General features: G+C 38.6%; 1 protein-coding gene across 2 annotated transcripts in view; it reads left to right on the top strand.

Moving 5' to 3' along the window:
* The window catches only part of DNTT (DNA nucleotidylexotransferase), a 149558-nt gene that overhangs the window by 13508 nt on the left and 122657 nt on the right, over positions 1–13393 (top strand). The window contains exons 3-4 of one of the 2 annotated variants that reach the window (XM_065408453.1): positions 1881–1894; positions 9635–9717. In XM_065408453.1, coding sequence (XP_065264525.1) covers positions 1881–1894; positions 9635–9717 — 97 coding nt within the window. Of the gene's footprint in view, positions 1–1880; positions 1895–9588; positions 9718–13393 lie in introns of both variants that reach the window. The other variant, XM_065408452.1, reaches the window with a different exon arrangement.

The following is a 13393-nucleotide window of genomic DNA, read 5'->3' as shown; positions in this document are numbered from 1 at the left end:
TTTTATGTTTGCTCCCCCGCTCTTGGATCCTGGCTACGCCACTGGTCTGACCCAGTACGGCCGTTCTTATGTTCTTATGAATAGTGCAGGACACCTCATGTTGTGGATTGTGACATAGTAAACCGCTCTTGGAACTGCACTGTAGCTGATAAGGTAATACTGCAGTCAGGGTTTTAGTAATAAATGGTGTTATTCTGTAGTACTGCTGCAGGTTGCACACTGTGGAGTGTGATGTACAGTGACAATATCCCTGACAATATCTCTACAAGCTGTGTACTGTAGATGGTGACTTAGTACCACTGGACGATTTACAGCAGTGATACTCAGACCTGCATGGTTCAGGAGCCAAATTAGTGAGAAACATTACCCAAAAGAGCCACAGTAGTGTGAATTCATTGTTTCATTTACTATAGTACTATATGTTCATATTCAAACAGTATGACAGAAGAAATATTTTGTTTCTGTTTAGGTACATATATATATTCTCACAGCAAAATGACTGACCAAGTATTATATCGAGTACAATTGGTTAATAATGTAGTAAAAACATATGTATGTTGGCAGAGGTAGGGGCCTGATCCAGAGCTCTTTGAAATCAATGTGAAGATGTCTATTGACTTTCAAAGGGCTAGGATTAGGTAACTCTAGTACCACTGTAGAGCTATATTATAGAAAGTGACGGACAATAGAATCCTACAAGATTTGCAGTGTATAGCTTAGTGTTGTGTATAATATGTACAAATGAACCAGCAATGTCATTTTTTCTTTTTATTCCTCTTCTTCTTGTTTATTAAAATATGAAGAATGATCTACCTATTAAATACCCCTGAAATACTGTGGTTCCTGGGTCACTTTCCAGTGCCGGAAACCAAATCCTGATACGGAATCTAGTCTCTGAGATTTAAGATGGGAGAATGCCTGTTTAGTAAGATTTTAAAAAATGAATACACCAGATGGCACTATTGCTCTCAGGCTCAGAATAATATGGTAGCATGTGTTTATATTTTTATTGCTCATTTTCCACTGAGCCTGCTGAAGGGATAATGCTCTAAATAAATTCATGCAGATCAGAAATGAAAACACAATACCATATAATTATCACATTATGCAATCTCTCAGAGAGATAGGTCATGAAGGTATGAATTCTGGATTACTTTCAAACTTAACTGACTGAAAATTTTCAAAAAAGCAAAACTAAACCGAAACTTTAAACTTTGTTGAGTATTTAACTTCAAGATGCAGACTTAAACCAAATGCCCCATTATTTACTTTCAGTTCAATTTTGCCAACATCTAAATTCCCACAGCTTCAAATTTTCAAGAAAATATGCTTATATAGGCTGTGATTTTTTTTTAAGGGAGTGAGTTCAAATAAACCTTGATAAAGTTTAATTTCTTATCCAGATATCAATAAAACCCCTAGTGAACAGGTTTCAGAGTAGCAGCCGTGTTAGTCTGTATCCGCAAAAAGAACAGGAGTACTTGTGGCACCTTAGAGACTAACAAATTTATTAGAGCATAAGCTTTCGTGGGCTACAGCCCACTTCTTCGGATGCATATAGAGTGAAACATATATTGAGGAGATATATATACACACATACAGAGAGCATGAACAGGTGGGAGTTGTCTTACCAACTCTGAGAGGCCAATTAAGTAAGAGAAAAAAAACTTTTGAAGTGATAATCAAGATAGCTCAGTACAGACAGTTTGATAAGAAGTGTGAGAATACTTACAAGGGGAGATAGATTCAATGTTTGTAATGGCTCATCCATTCCCAGTCCTTATTCAATCCTGAGTTGATTGTGTCTAGTTTGCATATCAATTCCAGCTCAGCAGTCTCTCGTTGGAGTCTGTTTTTGAAGTTTTTCTGTTGTAAGATAGCCACCCACAGGTCTGTCATTGAATGGCCAGACAGGTTAAAGTGTTCTCCCACTGGTTTTTGAGTATTATGATTCCTGATGTCAGATTTGTGTCCATTAATTCTTTTGCGTAGAGACTGTCCGGTTTGGCCAATGTACATGGCAGAGGGGCATTGCTGGCACATGATGGCATATATCACATTGGTAGATGTGCAGGTGAACGAGCCCCTGATGGTATAGTGAACAGTAATCTGCATTAGTTTTCTTGCATGTACAGTAAGAGGTTCTATCTGGATTTCTGGAAGAGCTAGCCTTACTGAAAAAGAAAGTAATACTAAAGTATGATCATTATGTAACTGTGAGACCAATTCTGTAAGTGAGATCTTCCACTTATATCAGGGTATAAATATTTCATACAAATAAATGCAGAGCCTAATAAGAACAGTACCATGTAGTTATAAATGTGTGTAATACTTAACTTAAAATATGCATCATTTAGATAGATCTTAAAGTAATAAATACTTTTGTACAATAAAATATTTTAAATACAGGAAAGAAAAGAAAATGTAGAAGTTCAGCAAATTTAAAACAGTCTCATCATGACTATGTTACCAGGAAAGGCTCTGTACAGTATTCCTTCTACGTCAAGGAATGAGAAAGGCATGAAATCAAGGTTAACTGTTTATTAAAATACTAGGCCAAATTCATGTCTCTCGTAATTGGAGTTACACCATGTACAAATTTGGCCCATTATAATAGTCTTGTTAAATGTAAAATGAATGTGAATTTGAAAAATCTAAGCTCAGGCTGTATCATGAAGGGTCCTTTTCTAAAAAGAATGGATGGCAGTGGGTAAAAATTTTGTGGGAAATCCTGTCCCACTGAAGTCAAATGGCAAAATTCCCATTTACTTCATAGAATCAAGATTTCACCCTTCTGGTTTTATTGGTCTATTTGGGATGCTGGGGTTCCTCCAGGACTTTTGTTTTAATGCATTACTAAAAGGTAATGTCCATGCCCGTGCATAACAAGGGGAATAAAAACAGGCTTACAGACCATTAGGTAATAAATTAATTAAAACCTCTTTAAAATACAGTTTTCTCTGGTCGTGAATACCTTGTGAGGTACTCTGATACTGAAGTGATGGACACAATATAAAAACCAGAACTAAGCTGATAGGAGTTCTTAGCTATTCATACTGTAATAATTAGCCTTTGCGGCTGCCAGCTGCTGTTACATTTCCTAGGCTCTTCAGCTGTGGTGATTAAGCCTCATCTTTAAAGGAAAATCAAAATATTTCTCTGTTCTACAGACTACTTATTAGGCCTTCTGCCCCACCTACAACCAAGAATCCCTCAATGCACCTAGCCTGATCATCATATTTCAATCAGTTTTGTTGACAGTGACATCAATGACATGGTCAGGTAGCCTTCGCAGATGTTGTAATGCAATGGGGGTCCTCAAATGTTGGGATGCAGTGATGTTTCCTGGCCAGGGGTGAAAGTAAGCCGGTCCGGTCCGGTATGGCGTACCGGCAAGAGCCAGTACGCCATGCCGGACAGGACCGGCTTCCGCGGCGGTGATTTAAAGCTGCTCCGGGGAGCCCCAGGCCCTTCAAAGCGCCGCCGGAGCTCCGGCAGCCGGGCTCGGGCGGGGATGTAAAGGGCCTGGAGCTCCGCAGCAGCCAGAGCCCCGGGCCCTTTAATTCGCCCCTGAGCCCCGGGGCTCCCAGCTGCTTCTGCAGCTGGAAGCTCCGGGGTGATTTAAAGGCCCTGGAGCTCCCAGCCACAGCCGGAGCCCCAGGGCCTTTCAATCTTGAAAGGCCCCGCCTCTTCTGGCTGAGGCCATGTCTCTTCCGGTTGAGGCCACGCCCCGCTCAGGACTCCGGCGTACGGGTAAGTCCTTTAACTTACTTTCACCCCTGTTCCTGGCTAATGTCAATAAAACATATAAGACAAAAAGGAAGCCTTAAAGAGAAAGGGCATAATAAGAAAAAAAAAGATTAAGTCATGAGGCATAGGGAACAGAATGGAAGAAATATTTCATGTGGTGCTGACAGATAGCATCCTCCAGAAACAAAATGAAAACAGGAAACTTGCCTGATGAGCCCATCCCCATCCTCTCCTCTTCCCCCCACTCATACAGTTCTGGAAGTGAGCATAGCTTGCTAGTATGAGTTTTCCATCTTCTTGATCTATGCAGCTGGATCCACGTAGCTAATAAAAATGTGTCAGGCCGACCTTGCTGCTGAATGAATTGGCCTGTGATAGGGTCAATAATATCCATAACTGCTGATTATTTTTTGGGGGGGAATTTAGTCCTTAGTTGGCAAGGGGTTAAGTTTCAGCACTTACATGCTGTAATTAAATTTGAAAGATTTAGCTTGGACTGTAGTAGATAGCATGGTGTATTGCAGTCCTGTAAAGATGGAAAGTAGTAAAGTGGTCATAAAAGGATTAACTGGGTTACTCAGATTATTATGGGTTGGAGCCATGCCCCACTCCTCCTTTACTTACTGTTTAGGTAATGTCTGTTTTCACCCTCTCTGTTGCTATGTTGTTGAATAAAGCAACAGATTCCTGGGCTGCCGTCCTCTGCCGAGTGTGTCATGCACTGAGCAGTCCCTTTACAAAAGAAAGATACTAGCATACCCTCAAAAATAACACAAAAGTATCTGTGGTTAAATTAAACCACGCTGGGGATGCATCACTTGGAAGTAACAGAGGAGGAGAAGGACCTCGGAGTATTGGTTGATCACAGGATGACTATGAGCTGCCAATATGATATGGCTGTGAAAAAAGCTAATGCGGTCTTGGGATGCATCAGGCGAGGTATTTCTAGTAGAGATAAGGAGGTGTTAGTACTGTTATACAAGGCACTGGTGAGACCTCATCTGGAATATTGTGTGCAGTTCTGGTCTCCCATGTTTAGGAAAGATGAATTCAAACTGGATCAGGTACAGAGAAGGGCCACTAGGATGATCCGAGGAATGAAAAACCTGTCTTATGAAAGGAGACTCAAAGAGCTCAGCTTGTTTAGCCTAACCAAAAGAAGGCTGAGGGGAGATAAGATTGCTCTCTACAAATATATCAGAGGGATAAATACCAGGGAGGGAGAGGAATTATTTAAGCTCAGTACCAATGTGGACACAAGAACAAATGGATATAAATTGGCCATCAGGAAGTTTAGACTTGAAATTAGATGAAGGTTTCTAACCATCAGAGGAGTGAAGTTCTGGAACAGCCTTCCAAGGGGAGCAGTGGAGGCAAAAGACTTATCTGGCTTCAAGACTAAACTTGATAAGTTTATGGAAGGGATGGTATGATAGGATAGCCTAATTCTGGCAATTAATTGATCTTTGACTATTAGCGGTAAATATGCCCAATGGCCTGTGATGGGACACTAGATAGGGTGGGATCTGAGTTACTACAGAGAATTCTTTCCTGGGTGTCTGGCTGCTGAGTTTTGCCCACATGCTCAGGGTTTAACTGATGGCCATATTTGGGGTCGGGAAGGAATTTTCCTCCAGGGCAGATTGGCAGAGGCCCTGGGTTTTTTTTTACCTTCCTCTGTGGCGTGGGGCATGGGTCACTTGCTGGAGGATTCTCTGCACCTTGAAGTCTTTAAACCACAAGTTGATGACTTCAATATCTCAGACATAGGTCAGGGGTTTGTTACAGGAATGGGTGGATGAGATTCTGTGGCCTGCGTTGTGCAGGAGGTCAGACTAGAAGATCATAATGGTGCCTTTTGACCTTGAAGTCTGTGAACAAAACATGGACACTATTCACAAATCAGGGTAAAGTTAGAGAGAGATTTAACCTCTAAGAAGCTCCCATACCCTTTACAGCACACCGTAAATTGCAGTTTTACCCATCACTTTTACTCTTTTATGTCTCCCCTTTTTGAGCCAATATTGTAAGATTTCTAGTATAGCACTAAATTTGCACAAATGAGGTAAAAGCTGTTTTGTTGCTGTTTTGAACAATAAACATGTTGAATCTGAGGAGGTCAGCCAGAGGAAGTGGGGGATTTTCAAAATCACCATTGGGATTTGGATGACCTTATCTCATTAAAATGATCGAGTATCTAAATCTCTTGGGTGGATCTGGAAAATTTCAGCCATATTATCCATATTGTATTCAGAACCCAGGCACTGGTGCAGGTCAGTAACTGACTGCACAGTATCCAAACTCCAGATAATCCAAGATTTAAAGGCAGAAGATAGAAAGTGAAGGGAGTGATGGAAGGCATCCAAGTGAGTATGGTCACACCTCAGTTTAAATACACAGATCAATAGAGCTTGAGGCTGTGGTAGTAAGTGTCTAGTGGCTATCTTCACTTGAAAGTGACTGAAATAAAAACAGTCATGGATAATACATAAAAAGCACTCTTTTATTAAATCAGTGAACAAGTTGCATTCATTCTATCTATACGTTCATAGATAAGCCAGTTGTGGTTTATCTATGAATGTATTCCCCATTCTGCAGCGCACTCTCACCACTTTTTTAGTGCAGCTTGGCTTGTGTTCACACAATATACTGTGTTTAAAAAACGTTAAATCTTGTTCATTCTCTCTTTAACATTATACTTTTCTTTGTTACTCTCATATATGTCTTTGTGTCTGCATTGATTAAAAAAATTAAAATAGAGCAAAGTAGGCCTTTCCAAGGTTAGCCATGAACCTAGGACTCTCTTACACTGTAACCAATTGCAGTGAGACTAAGATATTCTCTGGCTCATGAAGCACTGAAAATATCATTGTAAAAGGAATGACAATGAGCTTCTCTGTTCAGAATACTGCCATCTTAATGTTTCACTTCTACTATATGGGCTCCGTTTGGCTGAATTTATCTCACATTCAGAAAAAGAGATGGAAAATGAGAGCAGCATTAATTTGCACCCATTTTGGGGAAAACCCAGAGACTTGATTTGGTCTTATCCAATTAGATATTTTGTATTTCTAGCATTAAAGAATCAGGAGTTCAATATTTATACTTCTATAAAAGAGGAAAGGAAATGGAAACATTCTTCCCATACATGGAAGTAACAAGCACTATTGCAGGGAAATTTATACAGAGAAACAGACCTTTCGAAAGGTTTAAAACTCTTTTCTCACGTGCACTCTAATGGAAAATATGTGTAGATGTTCTGTAGCAGTTGCGTAGATATTATGAGCTACTTGTCAAAACAACTAGGAGACCTACATACCAGGGCATTTTCAAATTGCTTTGGCCCTTATTTAATTGACCGTAATCTGCATTTTATAGGCAAGAGCGATCTAGAGCTATGGAAGAGAGAGATTAATAGATACTTTTCAATCCTATTAGTAGCTGTTTCTATACAGTACAGTAAATTGGCTGGCAGTGGCAAGGCAAAATGTGGGGTTGGGGTTGGGGAGCTGCAGTGTAATTCTTGCTGGACAGAGATATTTGGATTTGGCCCATAATCTGTACAAACAATAATCTCCCATCTGTTCTCCACACTAAAAAGCAAAATAAACCTTGCTCTTATGTTTTGTTGATGATAGAAAGAGACAATTTCTTTAGTGTTCATGCTGGCACCTTAATGGGCCCTACAAATCAGACTACAGTAATTATAGTTTGAATACTTTTTTCTACTGATTTCTGTCCCAAGTTTGTTCTGTTAATTATATAACCACGTCTTGTTAATTAAAAACATAACCTTTGTGGATACTAACGGTGGGAAAAAGCTCATATAATTTTCCAAAGGCAGGATGTGTATGTGCCATCTTACCATTCTCTTGGACACATAGAAAGAGTTTCTGCTTTATTATTGCTCTTGGTATGTTCTCAGCCTACCTGATACCTGGATTCAATTCCACCATGGATTATTCTTCTCAGGACTCCAGTTCTTGGATAGCTGCCTTTGCAGCCTAATGAAAATAATGCCTTACTATATATTCCATTCAGTAACATTCTTTTTGTTCACCATCTTCCCAGTGGCATTGTATTTCAGGCAGTACATTAGCTATAATCAATCATAGTGCTTATGATTTAAAATCAGTTTAAAAGGTCATTCATGAAAGTATACAAGAGTGGCAGAGTAATGCTGCTGACCCTCACTGAAACCCTTTTTGGCTATTCACTATAACAGCCTTAGACAGACAGGCAATAAGTTCCTTCCTTTCAAAATAGTGAAAATTGTCAGTAAATTCTCTTTCTTCAGCAGCATAAAAATTACCTTGAGTTTGTGAGAGTACCATTACATAACTGGATGAATTCTTCTATTCTCCACTGGCTCATATCCAATAGCAGCTTTTACATGAAATAATATATTCATAATAGCTTATTTAGTGTGGTTGAAATTGTCCCTCCGCATACATATTATAGAGAAAGTGGTCATCTTTCCATTGTTGAGGTGGAAGCAAGCTTCCCATTATAAGCCTGATCTTTTGTCTTCCTCTCTGACTTCACCAATATTAAACCAGTTCAAGTGGAGTACGTGGAATGACTATTTATGTTCTTTCAACCTTAACTATTCTAGTTTGGGAATCTTGCTTCACTAACAAAGGAAGCAGTGCTATTTAGGTCATTCCTACTGGTGTTAGCACCACAGTATAGATACTTCCTACATCGATGGAAAGGGTTTCTCCATCTATGTAGATAATCTACCTTCCTGAGTGGCGGTAGGTAGGTCAAAGAATTCTTACATCAACCTTGCTGTATCTACTTTGGGGGTTAGGTTGGTGCAACTGCAGTGCACAGGGGTGTGATTTTTTCATACCCTTCAGCCACATAGCTAGGTCAATCTAAATTTTAAGCAAAGACCAAAGCCTTCATGTTTACACTGCATGGGTATATTCTATTCCAACTCTACTACTGACCTGCTGTGTAACCTTGTGAAAGTTGCTTAACTTCTCTCTGCCTCATTTTCCCTTTTGGAAACTAGGGGTAATAATATTTACCTATTCTTGTTAATATTTCAATGGGGGTAGAGAGATCTATGCAGGTATTTTATACCTCACACTTCTGTTGGAGGTGAAAAAGTGGGGAAAAGTTTCATGGGATGGAGGGAGGACCATCACATTTTCTCAGTTCAAGCACTGACTTTTGTGTAAAGTATTTTGAGATCCTTGGACATAAATCATAGGTAAGTGTAAAGTAATAATAATAAAAATATATGTATGGCAGGAACTAGAATATAAGCAAATGTTTGATTTAAGCAGTTGCTTAATGGCTTGTCATTATTTATCTTCTCTGCAATGTCCTTGTAATCCAGCGTGGGTTGATTCGAATGATCCATAGAGTTTTCAAGTAATCGCTACGGCCAATAGAAATCTACATGCATGGTGTTTCTACAGAAATTTCTACAGCACTCACAGTACACCTCTACCCCGATATAACGCGACCCGATATAACATGAATTCGGATATAACGCGGTAAAGCAGTGCTCCGGGGGGGGGGGGGGGGGCTGCGCACTCCGGCGGATCAAAGCAAGTTCGATATAACGCAGTTTCACCTATAACATGGTAAGATTTTTTGGCTCCCGAGGACAGCATTATATCGGGGTAGAGGTGTAATTGCCGCAGAAATCAGTTTTCTCAGTGGATTGTAGGAAAGTTATTTCTTTTCCCAGGAAAATGTTAAGTTAAGGTATCGGAAATGAAATTAATGGATGATTTCACTATTCTGTTGTTCTGGGAGCATATTTTTGGTGTTCCAGACTATTTGACAGACTCAGTTCTTTTTTCCACCCTCTCTGTTCAGGTGCAACAAGCTTATCCTGCTACTTCAGATACACCTGAATCAGAAGCTTCATCATTTGTTGCAGGCACAGTCTCCCAGTATGCATGTCAAAGGAGGACCACCTTAAATAACTGCAACAAAAAGTTCACGGTAATAGATTTTCCATGAAACCTACAGCTGAGGAAAGTAAACTAAAATAGTTCTTGTGTCAAGGTCATCCACATTACAGTTGGCAAATTCACAATGAAATGTGCACCATGAGGAGTGGAATTTATGAACCTGACGAATCTAAAGTTAAATTGATCTTAAGTGTAGGGCTGTCAAATGATTAAAAAAATCAATTGCGTTTAAAAAAATTAATTGTGATTAATCGTGCTGTTAAACAAAAATAGAATACCATTTATATAAATATTTGTGAAGTATCAGAGGGGTAGCCATGTTAGTCTGTATCCACAAAAACAACGAGGTGTCTGGTGGCACCTTAAAGACTAACAGATTTATTTGGGCATAAGCTTTTGTGGGTAAAAAACCCCACTGCATCTGAAGAAGTGGTTTTTTTAACCCATGAAAGCTTATTATAAATATTTGTGGATGTTTTTCTACGTTAAAATATATTGATTTCACTTACAACACAGAATACAAAGTATACAGTGCTCACTTTATATTTATTTTTATTATGAATATTTGCACTGTAAAAATAAAATAAATAGTATTTTTCAATTCACTTAATACAAGTACTGTAGTGCAATCTCTCTATCATGAAAGTTGAACTTACAAATGTAGTTATGAACAAAAAATAACTGCATTCAAAAATAAAACTATGTAAAACTTTAGAGCCTACAAGTCCACTCAGTCCTACTTCTTGTTCAGCCAGTCGCTCAGACAAACAAGTTTGTTTACATTTGCAGCAGATAATGTTGCCTGCTTCTTGTTCACAATGTCACCTGAAAGTGAGAACAGCTGTTCGCCTGACACTGCTGTAGCCAGCGTAGCAAGATATTTACATGCCAGATACTCTAACGATTCATATGTCCCTTCCTGAGTCAACCACCATTCCAGAGGACATGTGTCCATGCTGATGATGGGTTCTGCTCGATAATGATCCAAAGCAGTGCAAACCAACACACATTCATTTTCATCATCTGAGTCAGATGCCACCAGCAGAAGGTTAATTTTTTTTTTTTTTGGTGGTTTGGGTTCCGTAGTTTCCACAGTGGAGTGTTGCTCATTTAAGACTTCTGAAAACATGCTCCACATCTCATCCCTATCTGATTTTGGAAGGCACTTCAGATTCTTAAATCTTGGGTCAAGTGCTGTAGCTATCTTTAAAAATCTCACATTGGTACCTTCTTTGTGTTTTGTCAAATCTGCAGTGAAAGTGTTCTTAAAATGAACAACATGCTGGGTCATCATCCGAGATTGCTATAAAATGAAACATATAGCAGAATGTGGGTAAAACACAGAGCAGGAGACATACAATTCTCCCCCAAGGAGTTCAGTCACAAATTTTATTAACGCATTATTTTTTTTAACAAGTGTCTTTAGCAGGAAGCATGTCCTCTGGAATGGTGGCCAGAGCATGAAGGGGCATACGAATGTTTAGCATATCCGGTACATAAAAAAAAAAAATCAGTTTCACACATACAGAATGGGAAGAGACTGTCTAGGAAGGAGTACGGCAGAAAGGGATCTAGGGGTTATAGTGGACCACAAGCTAAATATGAGTCAACAGTGTGATGCTGTTGCAAAAAAAAGCAAACATGATTCTGGGATGTATTAACAGGTGTGTTGTGAGCAAGACACGAGAAGTCATTCTTCCGCTCTACTCTGCTCTGGTTAGGCCTCAGCTGGAGTATTGTGTCCAGTTCTGGGCACCGCATTTCAAGAAAGATGTGGAGAAATTGGAAAGGGTCCAGAGAAGAGCAACAAGAATGATTAAAGGTCTTGAGAACATGACCTATGAAGGAAGGCTGAAAGAATTGGGTTTGTTTAGTTTGGAAAAGAGAAGACTGAGAGGGGACATGATAGCAGTTTTCAGGTATCTAAAAGGGTGTCATAAGGAGGAGGGAGAAAACTTGTTCACCTTAGCCTCTGAGGATAGAACAAGAAGCAATGGGCTTAAACTGCAGCAAGGGAGGTCTAGGTTGGACATTAGGAAAAAGTTCCTAACTGTCAGGGTGGTTAAACACTGGAATAAATTGCCTAGGGAGGTTGTGGAATCTCCATCTCTGGAGATATTTAAGAGTAGGTTAGATAAATGTCTATCAGGGATGGTCTAGACAGTATTTGGTCCTGCCATGCGGGCAGGGGACTGGACTCGATGACCTCTCGAGGTCCCTTCCAGTCCTAGAATCTATGAATCATAAATACCTTGCAATGTCAGCTACAAAAGTGCCATGCGAATGCCTGTTTTCACTTTCTGGTGACATTGTAAACAAGAAGTGGGCAGCATTATCTCCCGTAAATGTAAACAAACTTGTTTCTCTTAGTGATTGGCTGCACAAGAAGTAGGACTGAGTGGACTTGTAGGCTCTAAAGTTTTACATTGTTTTGTTTTTGAGTGCAGTTATGTAACAAAAAAAATCTACATTTGTAAATTCAAATTTCATGATAAAGAGATTGCACTATGGTACTTGTATGAGGTGAATTGAAAAATACTATTTCTTTTGTTTATCATTTTTACATTGCAAATATTTGTAATAAAAATAATATAAAGTGAGCACTGTACACTTTGTATTCTGTGTTGTAACTGAAATCACTATATTTGAAAATGTAGAAAAACATCCAAAATATTTATTAAATTTCAATTAGTATTCTATGGTTTAACAGTGTGATTAAAACTGTGATTAATCGTGATTAATTTTTGTTAATCACGATTAATTTTTTTGAGTTAATCGCGTGAGTTAACTGATTAATCGACAGCCCTACTTAAGTGTAATTATGTCTTTTAAGTGTTGCTATTGAGAAGTTAGCTTGGTGGATATTTAAATGCTGTATTAATAGCTTGCAATTGCTAATTTTAAACATATTACTTTCAATATACTGTTCTTATAATATGTTTAAAAATATCTTTTGACCTTTCATTACAATATCAGATGATAGCATGAGGGCATGAGGGCCCAGCTATACGATGAGTTGTTAGAACATTTTATCTAAAATGGATTGATCTTGGCCAATCAGAATGCAAAGATACAGTACAAGTTTGAATTTTTTCCGTTATGCAATTCCATGCACTCTGGTTGTGAAGCTCTTATTTTAATAATAATTTTAGATATGAATAATCATTCAAACATATCTTAATTTATTTAAGCATTTTAGGATAAAAAGAAAATTTTAATTACTTTCTAGTTAAATAGGCATCTCAAAAACTGTCATATGCTGTACTTACCTTCTTAATATTATAGATCTGTACACCCTTCCTGTGTACTTTATGTATTTACATATGTGTAACTATAAAACACATCTCTAACTACAGTTCTGTTTATTAATAGTAATACTTGACACGTACACTATGTGTGTGTGTGTGTGTGTGTGTGTGTATATATATATATATAATTGTATTGATAAGTTCCAGATAAAAAAAATGTTAAAATGGAACTAAAGTTGAGAATATATACTCATAATTTAAGAGTAAAAACACTATCGCGATGTTGTACTTAATCCAAAACCAAGTATTACAAACCCTGGAAAGTCGGAGTGGGATATGGTGTGAGTCTTGGCTTTGCATACATGAGCCCGGTGATGGGTATTGTTTTTTGCTGTTGGCTTATGCTAGCAGCACACTACTACTTCCTCAGGAGCCGGGTGTGAGCAGGGAAGGAGTTGT

Source organism: Emys orbicularis, chromosome 7 (assembly GCF_028017835.1).
Source record: "Emys orbicularis isolate rEmyOrb1 chromosome 7, rEmyOrb1.hap1, whole genome shotgun sequence".
Lineage (NCBI taxonomy): Eukaryota > Metazoa > Chordata > Testudines > Emydidae > Emys > Emys orbicularis.
This window is presented reverse-complemented; position numbering and strand designations above follow the sequence as displayed.